The 19510-nt window shown below is 37.6% G+C and overlaps 1 protein-coding gene across 1 annotated transcript in view; it reads right to left on the bottom strand.

Moving 5' to 3' along the window:
• Window positions 1-9356: 9356 nt before the first annotated feature.
• The window catches only part of LOC133516497 (uncharacterized), a 142168-nt gene continuing 132014 nt past the window's right edge, over window positions 9357-19510 (bottom strand). Inside the window, exon 8 of the mRNA XM_061849484.1 lies at window positions 9357-10668. Coding sequence (XP_061705468.1) covers window positions 10535-10668 — 134 coding nt within the window. The 3' untranslated portion in view covers window positions 9357-10534. The remainder of the gene's footprint in view (window positions 10669-19510) is intronic.

The following is a 19510-nucleotide window of genomic DNA, read 5'->3' as shown; positions in this document are numbered from 1 at the left end:
GATTTTGTAATACAATTTAACCTGTGTCATGATCCCTATTTTTGGCAGGAGAATTAAATGATAATACACAAAAAAGGTACTAAATGAATAATTATAATGAGTGTATTTAGGCTAAATACCTACCCTAAAGAAATATCAACAGAACACTAATTGTTGTGTGCGTAACCTCAAGTCTGGTACCGATATCTATAACACAACCTCAACCTCAAAACACCTACCTATACCATAGAGAAATAAGTAAGCATAGAGTGCCAAACTTGGGTTTAGTTGCCAAGCCGACCCCAGGCTCCCATGAACCACGGCAAAATGCCGGGACAACGCGAGGAAGAAGGAGCAGAGCGCTCACTCCATATTTTTGTAGTCGACATCTAGCGTCAAGTAGCGGATTTACCAGTGCCCCTACCTAACACCAGATGTCACGAGTCCGCGACTGACGAAAAGTGTATTGCTCAACAATTTACAACAAATATTACAAGCAGAAGTTCCGGTTAATCAGGTTATAATATAAGCTGTAAATTGTTGAGCATTAAACTTTTCGTTCGTCGCGACATCTATTGTCAAGTAGGAGTACTGATAAATTCGCTACTTGCGCTAGACGCTAGATGTCGACTACCAAAATTATAAGCGATTTGGTAAGAAAGTTGATATATGGAGTGAACACTCCATTCTTACTTATCACTCTATGCCTATTTTTTTTTTATTATTAAATCCTTTATTTCAGGCAAAACCCATAAAAGTGTTAGTATTAGACAACATAACTTACAATACCTATGAGAGAACAACCTCAAAACAGTGGCCCGGTATAATTATAGGCCACCTTTGTACGTCTGTCGGGAAGTGACACTTCTCTTCGTTCTACGGTACTTTGACGCCCTCATTACAGCCTGTTTGTGACACCAAAAGGTTTCGCTTTGAGTTTTCACTCAGTACTACTTCTTTAGCGTGCGGTTTTTAGATATTAGCTAAGCTGAGCTCACTTATAATAGCCAGGACATTAATGTTAATCTTATACAAGTTTGCCAAAACTATGCTGACAAAACTTATGCATATTTTGGATAATTTTTTTATAAAAGTTTGCATTTGTGTATCAGAAACAAAATTATTTTTAAGATAATACGTTTCGTTTCAGTTAAGTGATTATACTTATAATTTCAAAAAACATTTTGTAGAAAAAAAATGTGTTAGCAAGAAAAATTGTAACCAAAATTGGTTGTCAACGTAGTTTTGGATCAGCCTGTAATAATTATTCGTTTTACAAGGGGGCAAAGTTGTTGTTTAACCGCTCGTGCTAATATTGATACCCGAGCAAGCGAAAGATTCTAAGATTGAACGATAGATCTTTTTGTAAAGTTGGCAAGCTATGTGCAGCTCCAATCTCAATCCAGATATTACTAATATTCCGTACTATTTCGATCTGTATTGCAAAACCTCAAGTCTTTGTTCATATATGTATATAAGTTCGTGTAGTAAGAGAAATTTTACTTCACCTATACCTATTGAAATCCGCTTATCCTTGGGCTGCAAATATATTACGAACATACACGTAGAGAGTTAAGGTACCGTTCAGATTCAGACTACACCAGCATCACTGCTGCAGTATTGCTGCGTCATAGTACTGCAGATCGCATTGCTGCCGCGAATATCAAATGTCCGCGTAGCAACATCAATTTTAACAATCGCGGCTGCAATCGGCAGTATCTCACTGCAACAGAGTAGTCGAGTCTTCTTCTTTCTCGCACTGTCCCGGCATTTTTGCCACGGCTCATGGGAGCCTGGGGTCCATTTGGCAACAATTCCTAAGAATTGGTGTAGGCAATAGTTTTTACGAAAGCGGCTGCCATCAGACCTTCCAACCCAGAGGGTAAACCTACGCCTTATTGGGATTAGTCCGGTTTCCTCACATTTTTTTCCTTCACCGAAAAACGACTGGTAAATATCAAATTATATTTCGTACATTCGTTCCGAAAAAGTCATTGGTAAGAGCTGAAGTTTCAAAACGCGACTTCCAGATTGCAAGTCGCACGCTCTTACCGCTAGGCCACTAGCACTTCTTCTATAGAAGTTGAGTATTTTTTTATGATAGAGGAGGCAAACGAGCAGACGGATTCACTGATGGCAAGCGAATACCGCCGCCCATGGACACCTGCAATACCAGAAGGGGTAGGCGACAGTTCATTCCACAGTTTAGCTGCAAATATGCAATGAGGGAATGAAATTATTTGATCTTTAATTGGTTTAAAACACCGAATTAAGAGTAAACCTCGAAATTAACGAAATCCACTCATACGTCCCCTTTTAATGACAGTTGGCACTCGTACCGTGACAAATTAATTTCGGTCACGGGATATACCCATTTCGTCACGAGGATATCCCAAACCTTATTTTGAATGTAGATTTGATGCTATAAAATTATATTGGAATCGGAATGGGTTGAACTTATGCTCTTAGAGTGTAAATGTCATTGTTACGTGTGTGTTATGTAAGACTTCATGTTATTTTTATTTATATGGCTTCATACCTTACTTACTTACCTTAAGGTGCAGGAGATTCAGTAAGCCGAGTTTTTGAAAGACCGTACCGCTTTTTTTAGATACGGTTGGTATACATTTTATTAGCTATATTGAGGATTATCTCTAGGGACTTCAGATAATCTTAATCCTGATATTTGACTTTCGCTTGATAGAAAATAATCATGGGCATACACTTTAGAAATTGTAACAATTTACGCACAAAAGATAAAATATGAAAATTGCTTCTAAAAATTGAGGGACCGCAGCGATTACTTTTATCTTTTTAAAAACTTATAACAAATTGGAATTCAAAACCATGATCGCCGGCGGTCGCGAGCACGCCCATCCATCTCACTCACATGCGTCTCAGTGAACGTGACAGAAGAACACGACCCTATTTGCAAATCCTGTGGTGTTGCATTGCTGGTCTTTAATATGGGATTACGCTTTTTTCTGAAGGGTTGAAGGTTGCATCTATCTGGAAATACCACAGGGTACTTTCCTCAATTTAGTCGTGTGAGGCAGGAAGTTCCTGGATAAACATATTTGAGGACTGTCAACCATCAGGTGATCGTCCATCGTAAGAAAAACGTTTTTCCACTTCTAAATATTTTCCATTCTCCATGTTTTTGTAGTATGTTATTAACATAATTAAAAACTAGGTATGTTGCAAAACAAAAATATACAACCTAGAATATATTATGCAGAAGCGATCGACATGAAAATCAAAGTAATACCTATGTTAAGATTTAGTTAGTGGAAAACGTTTTCTCCTGAAATGGAATTTCATAGAAAAAATACCATTATTTCGCTAGGATTGCAAAGCTATTCTTCCCTCTTAAGTCTATTAAAAGACTGTCTTTAAACATTTCACCTCGAGCTTTCAATTGTGTAAGTAATAAATACTGTAATTATTCTGTAATCTTCTTTAATTTTCCAAATCTCAGCTCGTAGCTTAATGTAAACAGTAAGCGCGAGAAATTAATATTGTATTGATGATTTTCTGAATAAAGCCCTTTAACTCCGAAATTCAACTAATTATGGCTCTGAAATCAAAATCTCGTTAAACTGAATCCATTTTGTGCTGAACCTTGTAAACTTTAAACGGATATGCGTCACGGAGAATTTAATGGTATCATCATTTCATTTTTAATGTCAATTATGGGGTCAATTACGATATTACTGCCCCAGTGGACATGCATGCTCTGAAGCATATATCATTAAAATGTTCATTTATATTTATAGTATGTTCGTCAGCTGTAGGTCAGGCCAAGATGGATTCGGTCTGAACAGATTCAAGAATTCGATGTTATACTTATGTTATGTTATTTATTTTTCTCTTTATTCATGTAATATCTTAGATTAGGATTTTTTACAAAAGGGATATAAAAGTAAAACATAAAAACACTTACAAAACAATACAAAAGATATAAACACATTATAAAAAAACCTAACCTAGGGTGCCGCCAGCAGCGGGGCAGGGCCCAAGCTGCCGATGGTCAGGGCCGTCACCGCCTTCTGCATCTTACCCTTGATCCAACCACCTGTTATTATTCTACAAAGACAACAAATGGTTCAATTAGTGTTAGTTGATCCTATCCTACGCTAGTACTTAATAAATAACAAGCATATATTTTGTCCTTTGACAGAGTTTCCACAACAAAGGACAGTCAATCTTATTAGCTATCATAGTGAAGATGCTATTACTGCTCCCACCTACCCTGCTGTAAAGCGAGGCCATTTTCTTGCGCCAGATAGCGTCGAAGCTAACTGCCCACATCTCAGCAAACATAGTCGACGCGCTGCATAGTTCGTGGGTGGTGGTGGTATTATTATAATAATAATAATAATAAAATTCTTTATTGCACACTACATAAAAAAACAGATATAGATATTATGTACCCAGTATTTATTTATTTTGAATTTCGAGTCCTGTAATGTGACTATTTTTAGCGTATTTAGAAGCCTGTTAATTTAAGCTATAGCAAGGTTTCTAATGATATTGATATCTCTGGCAGTTTCGATATAACTTTTCATTTTCATGCTCTGAAAGTGGATCGATGTTGTTCAAAAAATGTGCAGAAAATGATACGTTTCTGTTCTAAAGCAATATACTTTCTAGTTTCTACGTACGTTTTTGAAGTGAAAACTTCTTTAGCGGCGCTGTGCACAACGTTAATATTCAAGTTTTCACTTTTGCCGGCACTCCCAGAGTGCAACCCGTTGTTTTTTTTACGATAAGCAATTAAAATTTTAATTTTCAATGGATTTGTTGTACAATTTCCAATCTGATATTTATATATTTATTTTACTTCCCTCGTAATCGAAAATAATAGTAGTGTTTACCTCGGGTGTAAGGCACCATTTCATACCTTGGTTAACAATCTACTATTGCTATTGCATTTTCGACAAATTCCGTTTATTTTTACGCGACACTGGTATGGGGTGGGGTGGAATTAGCAGCATAAGTAAAAAGGATTTCATAATTAGAAAAGATTCAATATGTAAGTAATAACAATTTATTTGGAGATGTTACTAATTAAGTAGCTATAAATTCCTAATGTAACGTATTTCATAGTTACCGATTAGCATTTTCCACTAAAGGTCAAATGACGAGGCGCTCTAAGGGGTGATAGACAGAGATATGACGTAGTTCGAAGAATCGCTAAGCTTAAGTGCTATAGGGTTGGGCATCACTCGTAAAACTGATGGCTGATATGGGGTTCAATTCAATGATAGCTATGATGTACATATAGGTTATATCATTGGTACTAGAGTTGTGCGTGCTTTTTCACTGAAAAGATTGCTCCTAGCCGCTGTCAGAGGCTACTATTTTGATAAATGTAGGCTTAAGTAGACGATAAGATTTAGGCAGTAGTTACATACAGAGCGACATCGTCACTCAGTGACAAAGCTCTTTCAATAAAGAAAAAAAAACTAGTACAAGCTCACAAATGTACTAGTTCAGTCTTTTAATACAGTAGTAAACCGAGACAAACTGAGCATAATAATGTAAACTTTGGTGTCTCGCTTACTTCCGTGAGTTGCAACGGAGTGGCGGCTTTAAGCTGTCTCGCTCATTTTAGCCGAGAGCCGTTAGGTCAAAAAAACATAATTACCCGAAAAAAACAATGTTACTATACGAATACGTAACAACGATTTATTTAGTCGGTATTCTTGCCTCGGTATATCTTAGTACAAATCTGAAGACACACCCACACTTGATCCTCTATAACCATCCCTCACGTAATCTCTAACACCTCGGATTGTCCCACCGATGAATGGTGTCCGTGACAAAGAACACGTCTGTCCGGGACAGGCGGACGTTCTAGAGATTGTAGGTATACGATTATGAACACAGTATAGACCCAGTTTACGATTTTAAACTCTATTCCAATAGTATAAGATACAAGTTTTATTGTTAAGTTGCTTGGGTAAAATCGTAACTTTTCTGTGACAAATGTTTTGATAAGTACGGGGTTTACACAGAAAGAAAAACTAATGTTGTTTCTTTTGTTCCGGACTATTTTCTGAAAACGTCTTATATTACAAAATATTGAGGGTTGGGCAATAACGGTTAAGTAACGACGGGGCCCACTGATTAACAGTCCGCCGGACGGTATCGGTCTGTCAGTTAGAATAAAAAGTTGACAGTTAAGAACAACTGACTGGCCGATAACGTCCGGCGGACTGTTAATCAGTGAGGGGCCCACTGATTAACAGTCCGCCGGAGTCGCCGGAGTGGGCCCCTCACTGATTAACAGTCCCCCGGAGTCAGAGTTCCCTGTGTTGTATACTTTTGCCAACACTTATTTTCAATTCATTGAATCATAGATAATGGGGTTAGATGACAACCGTAGGTATCATCTTCGTACGATTGATATATGTACGTGTTGCAGATTTTGCCTTCTTCCCTAAATCACGTTACACAGATTTCTAGGTTTTTTTACCGCTCCCCCTACTTGTCACACTTGGTCCCATTTGGCAAACCCCTCCCCTCTGGTGTGGCGGCACATATTTAGCAATTTTGTTTTCAACGAAATCGATGATTGGAATGGTATCATTATTGTAATAAAAAAAAATTAGAATTTATATAACACGAAACCGTTTAGTAAAATAAGATACACGATTAAAAACGATAAAATATAAATTAATTTTAGGTTACTGATGAATTCGTAAAAGCTGACAGGCCGATATCGTCCGGCGAACTGGTAATCAGTGGGCCCATTAAGTAAAAAACGTACAGTCAGCATCAAAAGTAGCGGATGAAACAACGCGCCAAAAGTATCTGATATTCCGGATAACTTTTCCAAATATAGAAAAAATTCTAAAATTCGCGCTCACAAGTATATCTTTTACAGGCTTAGTTGTTCTATATTAAAGACATCACTGTTTATCAAGCTATTACAAAATGAAACAGATACTTATAAAACGTTATTTGATCCGCTACTTTTGATGCTGACTGTACTACGACAGATCAAGAAAAAAATATGTCCGAATAGATGGCGATCTTTGGTCTATACTGGAATAGATGGGGACACCATTTGATATTAAACACATATTATTATCAGTGAAAGAACATGGGTCAAATAGCCACATCTCATTCTAAGAGTTTTAGTCCTGTGTCGAATGATGGCAGTAAATTTAGTTGACTACAAAATTTATTTCACAATACGCCTCTATACTAAATTCTCTTTGGCATTAAAGTAACTGATATTATTTCAATCTTCTTCTTTGTCCTCGCCTTTGTCCCGCTACACGGGGTCGGCTTTCTTAACCATGTACCAGGCCTTTGTTGCGGTCATATACGTCATTGCATTCTAATGAGAGAATTTTCATGTCCCTTTGGACAGTCGTTAGCCATGTGGCTAGCGGTCTACCACTTCCCCTTTTGCATGTTGCGATGGAAAGGCACTTCTTCACGACATAATCGTCTGGCCTACGATATGCACCTGATATTATTCCAATATGATTCAAATATCAGTTTGAGGCCAGGTGCGTGTTCGAATTGGCCTGTAAGAAATGTAAACATAGATAAAGTGCTTTGTACTTATAACACGTGTCGTGAAGCGATATTGTCTGAATTGTCCCGAGAATTGTGTCACAGAACAAAGGTCGAGCCTGTCTCTTGCAGTTACTGTTTGCAAGATACCATACACTAACTTTAAGTGGGAAATATATACTTATATTTCCACGTACTTGTCCATAGAAAAAGAGTCACTTTTAAACATTTTCCATTCTCCATGATTTTTAGTATGTTATTGACACAATGAAAAACTAGGTTTATAGCTTCTCCTTTTTATACGAATTTTGCAAAAAAAAAAACAACTATTAACCTCTAGGTTAATATAATATATTCTAATATATTATGCGGTAGCAATCGACATTCAAATCAAAGTGATTTATTAAGATTTAGTTAGTCAAAACCGTTTTCTCCCGAAATGGAAATTTAATAGAAAAAGTACCGTTATTTCATTAGGATCGCAAAGCTATTCTTCCCTATTAAGATACGTTAAACAGTTGCTAAAGTTACGATATGGATTACATAAGTGACGTTTCTTCGAACAAAAATGTAACCTTTGAAACGGACATATCCAATCCGTTTCGTATCTTTAGGAATTTTGTGACGTATCTTAAACTTCGAATCGGGCCGTAAAGTCACGTTTGAAAATATAGGTACAAAAAAGTGCCAGAAATATGTATACACGACTTTATTGCCCATATAATTAAGGTAGTCTACATAATTTTTTGTACCGATATTTTCTGACGTGACTGAAAATTGCATACAAAGACAATCGACGACCGAGAGCGATAGTACTCAGAATACCGCTCTGCGTTAAGGCGCAGGGTAGGGCAAGGCATTCTCCATACAAACCTGGTGCAAGTTTTATTCGTTAGTTTTGGCACTATAGCATTTAATTTCATTTTTTGCTTGTATATACGCAGAACTTGATGTAGAAATTTTTCTTAATAAAAAAAATACAAAAATAAAAAATACATCTAGTTTTAGCTAACAGAAAAATAAGCATATTTGCTAAAAATAATAACTGTAGCACAAACACAAACGAAGAAAAACGCGCACAAAGTTTGTAGGTAAGAGCTTGCCCTACCCTTCGCCTTAACAGTATTCGTTTGATTTTCTGATCAGCTAGCTTATTTTGAATAATTATGACTTTAATGATTATCATTAAAAAATGTAGCTGGCTCTTAAAATCATACAAAAAAGTTTTTGGCAAAAAAATCATTTTGTTACAAGTTTACAAGTAAATCCATAAATGTACTTTTCTTTCCACAGATATTAGTTGCCTCTGTAAAAAACTCATCGAGACAATTCCTAAAAACCCCAAATACAATTACGTTGCGTTGTTTTATCAGTTATCACATAGTTCCTATGGCCACCTCCTGTCTCCATCATCAGATCAGCTCGATGGTACCATAATATTGCATTGTCGCCTGACTTACATGTGTGCAATTTTTAAGCTGCATCGGAAATTGGGAAGTGGGTCAAAAACTTGCAAGATTTGACCAGTACATACATAGGTACATTGCAAGTTAAATAAAAGCTTGTAAAATAGCAGAATTTCTAAATAAAACAAACAAGCTTGGCACGTTGAATTCAAAATTATTATTTATTCTTAAATCCAAGTGTCGATAATTACATTTCTCTTAGTACATACTTATTGTTAGTATTATTTCACAATTTATTTACATTAACATTATTGTACTCAACTGGTATACTTTTATTTATTAACTGTGATACATGTCAAAACTTTGAAAAATATTTTGGTGTTTTTCAGCCAGCTTTTTTCATTTTAATTAAATAATGTAGACGTAACATTTGAAAATTATTTTTTGAAAATTCAGTATTAAATGAAGGCAGTTCGAAAACAGTTTTGGTTGTTTTTAAGTTATAGGTAATACAGTTTTAAATACACAGCATTTAAATTCTTAAATACACCATAATTATGATGAAATACTCAAAATCCTTTGTATTTTACATTTGACAAAACACTTTATGATTATTAACGCAATGCTAAATTTACAAGGGCTTTCTAAAAACAAATAAAAATGACGATCACAACAATATTATATCATTTAAATATAACAGTCTAAAATATAGATAATTTATATGGTTTCCTAATAAACAATTCTATAAATGATAAACAGACATTATACATTTGCTGAAAAAACACCATATTTAACACCAGATCATAATTATTTATTATAAACAGTGAAGGTGTAGTGAAAAAGAAAAGTAGCTCAATGCATTAGACGCTTTATTAATAATCCAAACTGAGCTAATGAGGAAATAAGTAGGGACGTATCGGATCGGAACTTTTTACTTAATTTAAACGTACAAATAAAATTAAGTTAAATAGCATGATATCCGCACTCCCGGGCGCGCACTTTCATCAGAGAAAAACGCGAACTTACGGGGTCTAAACTTAGTTACACAAAAATATCTAAATTACAAACATAAATTGCAGCTCAACCATATACAAGGTGGCCAAAAAATATGTGCATTCCCGTTGCCAGGGAGGATTTGGGATTATAGTGAGCAACTTTGACTATGGGACCAACCCCGAAATCGCGAAAAAAATTTTTACCCTCCCATAGAAAATGGACCAGCTAAAATGTATGAAACAGCCAGATTTTTTTTTCGCAATTTCGAGGTTGGTCTAAGCCGGTATAAGCCCAAAACCTCCCTGGCAACAGGAATGTACAAATTTTTGGCCACCTTGTATAACCTTACCATATATGAGTAAGTACGTAGGTAAATACCTACCGTTGTACTAAACTAAAACACATACCATCGTTAAATAATATTTTTACAATCGTTTTTAAAATGAAATGTATCACATACTGTACAAAAAACTAAATAGGTACTAACGTTCAGACCAGTAGAAATATTCAAACCTCAAATTTTATACCAACATCCAGGCGTCTTTTTGTTTCAGAATTAACTACTTTTCTTCTCAACTATGGGAAAGGGATAACCAAAATGCTATTTTATGCTTTTATCACTATCCGTACTCTAAGCATATTTGTGTTAGCAATAGTTTTAGTGCCAATAGATAGACGAAGCCACTGGCCAGCAAGTGCAAGCTGGTGTGGGTTGAGGAGTTGTTGCCGTGCTGCATGGCTGCCGGGGTTTCACCTGCCAAAAGAAAGGTTATTTGAAAAAAGTTTTTTCTCAAAAATGGACGGCAACGTGGACTTTACCGGTTAAACATAGCATAGAATCTTCAACCAGCAAGTAGCTACACTTCCGAGCCTCGACAATAATGTACGCCGCGGCTATAACCGCGAATATCGAAGTTCGTCAATTGCGGGCATTTTTCTTTGGCACTCTAATTATGTCCGAATTTCGGTTTTCACGGTTGGCTCCCAGGTCTCGTCAAGTATGACAAGAAGTTTTATGACATGACAAGATTGACAAGTAAGGACGCTAAGCATGAAGATTTTCGCACGTTTACCCGCATGTTCGTATATCTATCGCACGCACGTATAAATATTGCTGTCCCACCCATGATGCCGCCAATCAATGACACTGTGCGAGCGAGACAGCAATATAATTATGCGCTTGTTCTATGATCAGGAACAAGCAGAATTCTTCCTTAATTTACCTACGGAGTGGCTATTGACAAGCATATGTAACCTGACGACGTAGAGCCGGGTCCAGATGGGTGTAACGTGTAATGTAAGATTATGTGTTCGCGCTAAAAACTGACAGCCGATGGATCCGGCACGACTTTACATGTAATGCTCGTAGTGCCGTCCTATTAGGTACACGCAGGACACGCAGAATTCCTATTAGGTACATTACACGATGGATTAAATTACTCGTTATGCCTGTCTGGACCCTTAGAAGACATACCTACGTGATTTACGTGATTAACAAGCCTGCTTTAAATGCGATTGGTGCACATCAAGCCGAAAAATTGTTGGTCAAGTGTTTTCAATCACGTCACTGCGCTTGACAATTGCTTCAAGCTTGATGGTCAATATTTAGTCAGACCCACGTGCTTGTCAAGCACGCTCAGTCATCTGCGCGATTTACAATGCCAAAAAAATGATGGTCAAGTGCTTTCACTAGGGAGTATTACTGCAATATTCTGGCGCCAGATAGCAGCACTATCACACCAAAACCCTCTTCTTCCTCCTGTCCTTATCCCACGTTATGTGGGGTCGGCACAACATGTTATTCTCTTCCATTCTCCTCTATCTTTCGTCACCTCAGCACTCACTCCTTTCTTTCTCATATCCTCTCTCACACAATCCAAACCATACCAACCAAAACCATAGAGTTATTTATACATACTATGTCTTTAAAAAAATGAGTTTTCATAAAGATAACGATATTTCGATTTTCGTGTTTCGCGGTAGGCTCACAGTATGCGCTAGAGGCGCCTCTACGCAGAGTTTTGCGTAATATTTAATATTGTAACTGCACAGCGCTTTCGATTGTAACTGTGAAAATAGTGCAAATTTAGCGAAGACGGTCTTTGGGTATATGCAACACGATCAGCAATGTCAACATAATATTATCTTCCGCAACTTGGACGAGAAGGATCAATCGGGGCAAATTGTTATAAATTATCAACTCAAGTTTAAGGTAATAAGCTTTATTTGGGTAGGAGGCTGCTAAGAGTAACAACGGAAAGTAAACTAGTGGTTCTGTGTGCTGTAGACCAAGGGAATCCCCCTAGCTCCGCCATTTTGAAAATGTGTTACATCTCAAATACATAAAAAAACACTTCCAAAAGTCATCACGCAACTGTCCTAGTTTACCTAACACAGCCAATGTTCAGCTATAAACCTATATTAGTAAAGTATAGCAGTTATATAAGCTATATAAAGCACGTCATTAGTACAGCGCGAGTATTACTGATGGCCGCCATCGCACTAATGTTGGGGATTTATCATCCAGTCATTTAGCAGGCGGTGAACATTTCTTTTGATTTAAGTACTGTTGCTGTTACTAAGTATTTCAGAATTTTTTCTTAAGAAACTTGTAGTAAAATACCAAGTCTTTCACTATTCTATATTTATACTAATTAACAGCCTGCACGCTAACGGAGCAGGAGTTCCCAGGTTCAAATCATTGTAAGGGCATTTATTTGTGCGTTCATCATAGAATATCTCATCATGTTTGTAAGTAATTGATGTTTTCTATGTATTTAAGTATTTCTCTATGTCATATATATCATCGTCTAATACCAATAACCCACATCTTATTGAGAAGTAAGTTCGGCAATTATCCTTTTTTTCACAATATAACGCCTAATTGTCGCCATATTGTTAAATTTTATTGGCATAGCTTCAGTGATCTCTAGAGTTCCACAAAGGAACAAACATGTAATGTGTCGCATTGTGGGGTAAAAAGTAAATCACATATAATTTCTATTAAACAGACAGTTTTCTAATAAAACGTGTTTGCCAACAATTTATACAAAACTTGAACCAAACCTGTCACTGTCAGTTACGAAATAGGCCCACAGATTTCACAATGTCCATTTCCGATTTTCAATTTTGACAGTTAAATCTCTCCATGAAACGGATATATATCGTACAATAACAATATACGAGTATATTGTTCGAAGTAATTTTTCATAGCCTAAATATATGTCTCACTAAACAGGGCAAGAACTAAGAACCCTTATTTTCTGTCACTCGACTGGATCAATGCGTGATTCCAGGATCCTACGGAGAACTCTTAAGCGGGCTTAATATTGTCAAGAACTTAAAGTACCTAGCTTCATCTTGCAAACTTTGTAAATGCTTTCATTAAAGTTTTTCCCCTCTATTAAAATAGCTTACCATCAAGCTTATGTCAAAAACAAAACGTTTTCTAAGGGATTACTATGTTTCTACCTTAGTAATGTTCGAGATAATAATCAGGATAAATATTCGGGATATCATCAAAATATCAAGAAAAGAACCACGTTACAAATTAAAAATAACAGGCCGCTTAGCATTACTTGCGTTGTGTTGTGCGACTCCATAATTAAAGTCGCGCTTGACATATATTATGGTGTCGCAAACCCACGCACAATACGAAGCTAACTTATGAAAGAACTTTCACGTTAATATTAATTATTTTTATTTAGCCTTACGGCTATATATTTCTTTGTTTCTTTGTTTGTATAGGTATATGTTTGACTCAAATCTAGTACCTAAATACGCCACTGGAGATCGAAGAGCTGGCAACTTCCTCGCTCAACGCATCAGTCTAACGATCCAGCGAGGAAATGCTGCTGTCTTTGGTACTATGCCGCAGGGGCCATTTTTAGATTTATTTTAGTTTCATTTTTAGTTTTATTTCAGATCTAATTGAGTAATACTTTAGTTTTAGTTTACTAATAGTTTTTATTATTAATTCTAATCATCGTAACTATAAAGAGAATATACCTAAATTAAATTTGAACCTTTTTCTGATATCTGATTAAGTGAAAATTTGGAGTACTTCCGTAACTCCGACGACAATGCATTAATTATGCTAATATGGATCTGATCTGATTCTGATGATGCAATTGGAAGGTAGCCAAAAGAACTCCTCGATGGAAACCACAAACGCATAGAGTTGAGGCTTTTTAGAAAGGTCTCTAGAAATAAAGTCATCGATAAAAGCGTGCGTTATAAAAAATTTTTTTGACAGTTACTTGTTTCCAATAATATGACATAAACGTAGTACGTATACAATTTATTTTTTAATTTTAATATCTAGGTGCTCATACTCATAAATAAACGGTTAAAACCACTTAAAATGCCAATCTAGTGCAATAATTAATTGCAATTGTATGGTTTCAATAGGTAACCCAAGGGACGTAACCGTGCGCAACTAGATGCACAAAAGGATAAAAATAATTCACTTAAAACAAGCATTTTTATCAAGCTGTTTAGTGTCCATTTCCACGCGATTTCCGAGTACTAAAGCGGCTATTAGGAGAACGTCTCAAACGTTACGGCCCATAAACTGCAGTCTTTATCCTACGAGGTATCTCGGTTCATTCAAACTTAACTCATTCACTGTTCGCACGAGACGATAACGTAAACACGTTAAGTATCCCGCTTTGTAGTGAAAAGCACCTACAAACTATAGAAAAATGCCTATGTAAATAATTTAGAGTTGCTCACTCTCCATATGAATCCATTTCGTTACTTAATAATAATAAATAGTATGGGAAATGGGGTATGGTTAAACTTATGATTAATATGTTTCGAAATTGCTTAAAACATAACCTTATTATAAATAAGTTTTCACTGAAAACTTTATTATAAATCAATTTTTATCAAAGTATGGAGCGAACAACTAAAGCTTACTTATTTATCTACGCTACGAACAGAGAACCCAACGATGTAGAGGGACGCTACCAATGAATATTATTTTATTCACTGCTATTCTCTCAGTGAATTATTTTAAAAACAGACTAGACAAACATTTTATAAATGGACAAAACACAAGTGCAGGACATTGATGTGCACGTTTCAGCTATAAGCTGCCTGTGCATTCATAATAATAATAATATAGCCGGTAACACACTTCGGTCTAGACGACTGCTGTTAAAATGGAACAATTTTGATAACTCAAATAGGTAAGCACTTTCGTGAGAAGATACGAAGGGGTTAACCGACTGAAAAAACTAGAAAAAGTTGTAAGTGTCCATTAGTGACGGTAATTGCTTAACCTCAGCCTCGATTGCCTTTTAAAAAAAAACTTACAAAGAAATACATAAAAAATACTTGACGGTAGCTAAATAAATAAAATAACTTAGTGTAAGCCCAACTGGGCAAGTATCTCCACCTTACAGAAAATCGTAGCCAAATAACACTAGACCCTACTCATAGTGTTGTGTTCCTGCCGGTAAGTAAGGTTGCCAGAGCTCAACGAGGGGGGGGGGGGGGGTTTAGGGTCGGCAACGCGCATGTAACTCCTCTGGAGTTGCAGGCGTACATAGGCAACGGAGACTGTTTACCATCCATTGCCTAGCCTACAGCCTAGTACGGAGAAGCAAAGATATTTTTTATACGAATCCAATTTCAGTTCAAAATGAAAATAAAAACGGATAAGTCAATAAAGTGAGATATTATACTCAACGAGAGCAGTGTAATGAACTCGCGTTATTTATTGAAACACTTGGATAAACTGAACACAAAAATATATTTAAAGAATTACAATTTTAGGTCATCGCTGTTACGACGATATTTTCAGACTGCCATGGTTACATACATTTCAAATTATTCTATTTTACTGTGACATGGTTCTAAAACCAAATAGAAAATAATACATGAAAAGTAAACCATAAATAAAACCTTTTTGTAATGCGGAGCAGAATACGTCACACTCCCAAACGGGAAGAACCGGAAGGTTAAGCTACTCTAGTCCAGAATATAGTCAAACAGATGTTGTGGCAACCTTCTGGCTCGTGTCGATCGTACCTCACTACTATCATTTGTCTCTGTTTGTGTTTGTCTAGTACAGTCAGTATCAACTAGCCTAAAAGACGAGTCAAGTCGGTCATGTGAGTTCAACTCAAGAGGAAAAATGCGTTGTACAGGTCTCACCTTTGTTCCGGCTGCAGTTCTAACTCGAACCACTCTACTCATGCCATCAGCACCAGGGTAAACCTCTTCAACTATGGCCAGTGGCCATGTCACACGCTTATCTTCAGTCTCCACCAAGACGACGTCTCCAGGCTGAAGTTGTACAGGTCCATTCCGCTCACGCTTTTGTACAAGTGAACTTATGTACTCGTCCCTGAAACGTTTACGCAAATGTTCACGCAAATCTTGGCAATATCGTTGCCTGACGTTAAGGGCTACTCTATCAACTTCATCAAAGTCGGTTGAACGATTTGACAGCAACGGCTGAATAAACATTGAGGGGGTCAACGGTTGCAGATCCCTCTGACCACCTACGTATGTGAGTGGCCTGCTGTTTATTACCGCTTCACAGTCACAGAGCACCGTTTGCAGCTCCATAAGCGAGATAGATGCCTTTCCTAAGACTCTACGAAGGATTTGTTTTAGAAATCCTATCAATCTTTCGTAGAACCCTCCCCACCAAGGAGCAGCCGGAGGCAAAAAATTCCACTTGATCCGCGTTATTGAGGAAAATCGTTGAATTTCGTCCCAATCTAGGGAACCAAACGCATTGTCCAGGCCGCGAAAATTTGTAGCGTTATCGCTAAATAACGTTTCTACCCGTCCACGTCGTGCTACAAATCTTCTTAGTGCCATTAAAAACTCACCTGTTGACAGCGACTCCACCACTTCTAGGTGCACAGCACGGTAGGTAGCACAGGTAAATAGAACGATCCACGCCTTTGCACCAGAGCGTAAAGTCAAAGGTCCAGCTAGATCGGCGCCCGAATGTTGAAATGCCGTGCTCGCTTCCATTCGTTCCTTTGGTAAAACTCCAGTGGGTGCTTGGCATCGTTTTGCTTTAAATCTTTTGCATCTTATACAGCGATGTATAACGTTACGGACTAATTTCCTGACACCGATAATCCAAAAGTTTTGACGTAGATTATTGAGTAACGTTTGTGCTCCAGTGTGCTTAAGCTCGATGTGCCTATACTCAACTAGACGCCGAACTATCGGATCAGAATCAGGAAGGATCACGGGGAACTTGAAATTGTAATTTTCATTACCAAGTGACAGTTTCGTGTTTAGACGTAAAATGCCATTTCTATCCGCAAAGGTTTGTATGTTTTGATTTTTTATTAAAGAGTTTACGCACTTATTTTGTATTAACCTTATTAGTGTATTCTCAGCGTATTCGAACTCTTCGTAAGTTAGTTCCTTCGATGTCGATTTTTTCTTGAATCGTAACATCCAGCACAACATTCTAACCAACTTGATGTAGCTTGAGAAGTAGGTTAATCTGTCTAGGAAAGACTCTTCTTCAACGTGCATGGCAACAGTACCAGTTTTCTTACGTTCGAGATCAGCAACTAATGAAATCCCATGCCTGTCCTTGGCTGAGCAATCAAAAACTGGACGCAGCTTGGTTGTCAAACTGGAGGTCTTGATCACACCATGATGTCCCGTGTAATGGCCTTGGACAGAATGGTCAGGTGCTTCCTCAATGATGTTTAGCTGTAACCACTCGCGAAATACCTTGTCGTAATCTTCGAGCTTACCGAGCTGCTTAAGGCGAGCCATGGTGCTATCTAACCTCTTTTTGGCAAGATCGTAATTAGTTTTTGGTCGCGGAACGTCACGCCAGGGTAAACTTACCTCATAACGACCTTCTTCATTGACCTTGATGTTTTCTTCGAAGGATCTGAGGACTTCTTCATCGCGCGCTGTCTTAGTTGCTTGTACCGCGGGATCGTTGATACCTATCGCCTCCAAAGACCACAAATCTGTAAGATCAATCTTTGTTAAGCAATGGAAAGTCGTCGTCGAGTTTGTCATGGAACTGTAAAGCCCCGTTATAGGACCTTGAACGGTCCACCCAAATTTCGTCTTTATAGCAGTCAAGTTATTATCTAATTGTATTACGTCGCCTGTAAGTAGTAACCCAGAATAGTCAGCACCTATCAATAAACTTACTTCGTCAGGAGAGTCGGTCATGGAGTCGTTCAAAATAATATTTTTTCGACGCAGCTGCTCTAGTATTACAGAAGATCTTATTTTAGGTAAAAAATTACAAATATTTGTTTGTTCTACAACAGATAAATTCATAGAAAAGTCGTTTTCGACGTTCTTGACGCATATGTCAAACACTCCGTAGTCTTCCTTTTTCGTCTCGAACCCGCCGAACAAACAATGACTTATTACCTCTTTTCTGATAGATTTTAGGCCGAGCTTCTGCACTAGGTCTTTCTTTATGTGGGACCGTTGTGCACCATTGTCAATAAATGCTCTAATACTGACCTCTTTCTTGTCGTGTACAAGTTTCACCATCACGGTTTGCAATAAAGTTGTACTTGCAGACTTTTGTACACACGACACGTTATTGAATGTCTCCGACTGTTTATTGCTGCTGCCTTGATCCGCTGGAATGTCGACGCACATGATTGTAAAATGACGCTTTTTGCAATATAGACATTTTGGGAAAGATTTGCATTTCTTTGCAATGTGGTTGCCTTTCAAGCAAATTAAACAGGCTTTTTTGCCTTTGATAAATTCGATACGATCACTCACTGTCATTTTGGCCGCTTTGTAGCACTCGACGGCTGAGTGGTTGTCCTTGCTACACCATATGCATGCTGATGTAAATGTCTCACCTTGTCTGCGGGAAGCTTCTTTATTACTCTTGGCTTCTGTCAACTGTACAAAACAAGCGGTGGGTGGCTTTTGCTCTGCTAGGGTAATATCTTCCATTTTACTTCTGGCTAGCTTAATCCGTTCTTCAGATTCCACCTCTTGTCTCAGGAACTGCATCAGGTTGGCTAGGTCCCTGGTTTCAGATTGACTGCGGTGCCAAGCACGAAGTATGCTTTCTGGCAGTGCCGACTCTATCATAGGAAACAGCATTGAAGCGTACTTGTCTTTTGTCACGCCGAGTGTTTCCAATGCTTGCAGGTGTGTTTGCAGGTTATCGTACAAATTCGACAAGTTTTTAGGCTCTCCTCTTTGTTGCATCAATGTTAACAAACCTCTTACGTAAGTTTCAATGAGTAAGTCGTCGCCAGCAAATCTAGCCTTTAGAGCTTCCACTGCCTTACTGTAGTTCTCTGCGCAAGGTGGGTAACTCTCGACAAGCTGTCGTGCGCTGCTATTTGGGGTCATTGATTGTAAAAGATATTGGTACTTATCAGTTGCGTCCATTACTTTATCTTCGTGAATTTTCTTAAATTGACCCCAAAATGAGAGCCAGGATTTGATATTCCCGTCGAACTTAACCAACTCCAACTTGGGCAGCTTAAGGCTTCGCTGGATGCTGGATTGTGCTGAATGTAGCGACGACGCACTACTGATGCAAGGAAGTGGTTTTGAAAATGCGGCTTTTACTTGATGCCAACGTATTTTATATTGCATCGCCTTTT

The sequence above is a fragment of the Cydia pomonella genome, chromosome 3 (assembly GCF_033807575.1).
Source record: "Cydia pomonella isolate Wapato2018A chromosome 3, ilCydPomo1, whole genome shotgun sequence".
NCBI classification, from domain to species: domain Eukaryota; kingdom Metazoa; phylum Arthropoda; class Insecta; order Lepidoptera; family Tortricidae; genus Cydia; species Cydia pomonella.
Note: the sequence above shows the minus strand (reverse complement) of the source record. Positions and strands in the feature narration are given on the sequence as shown.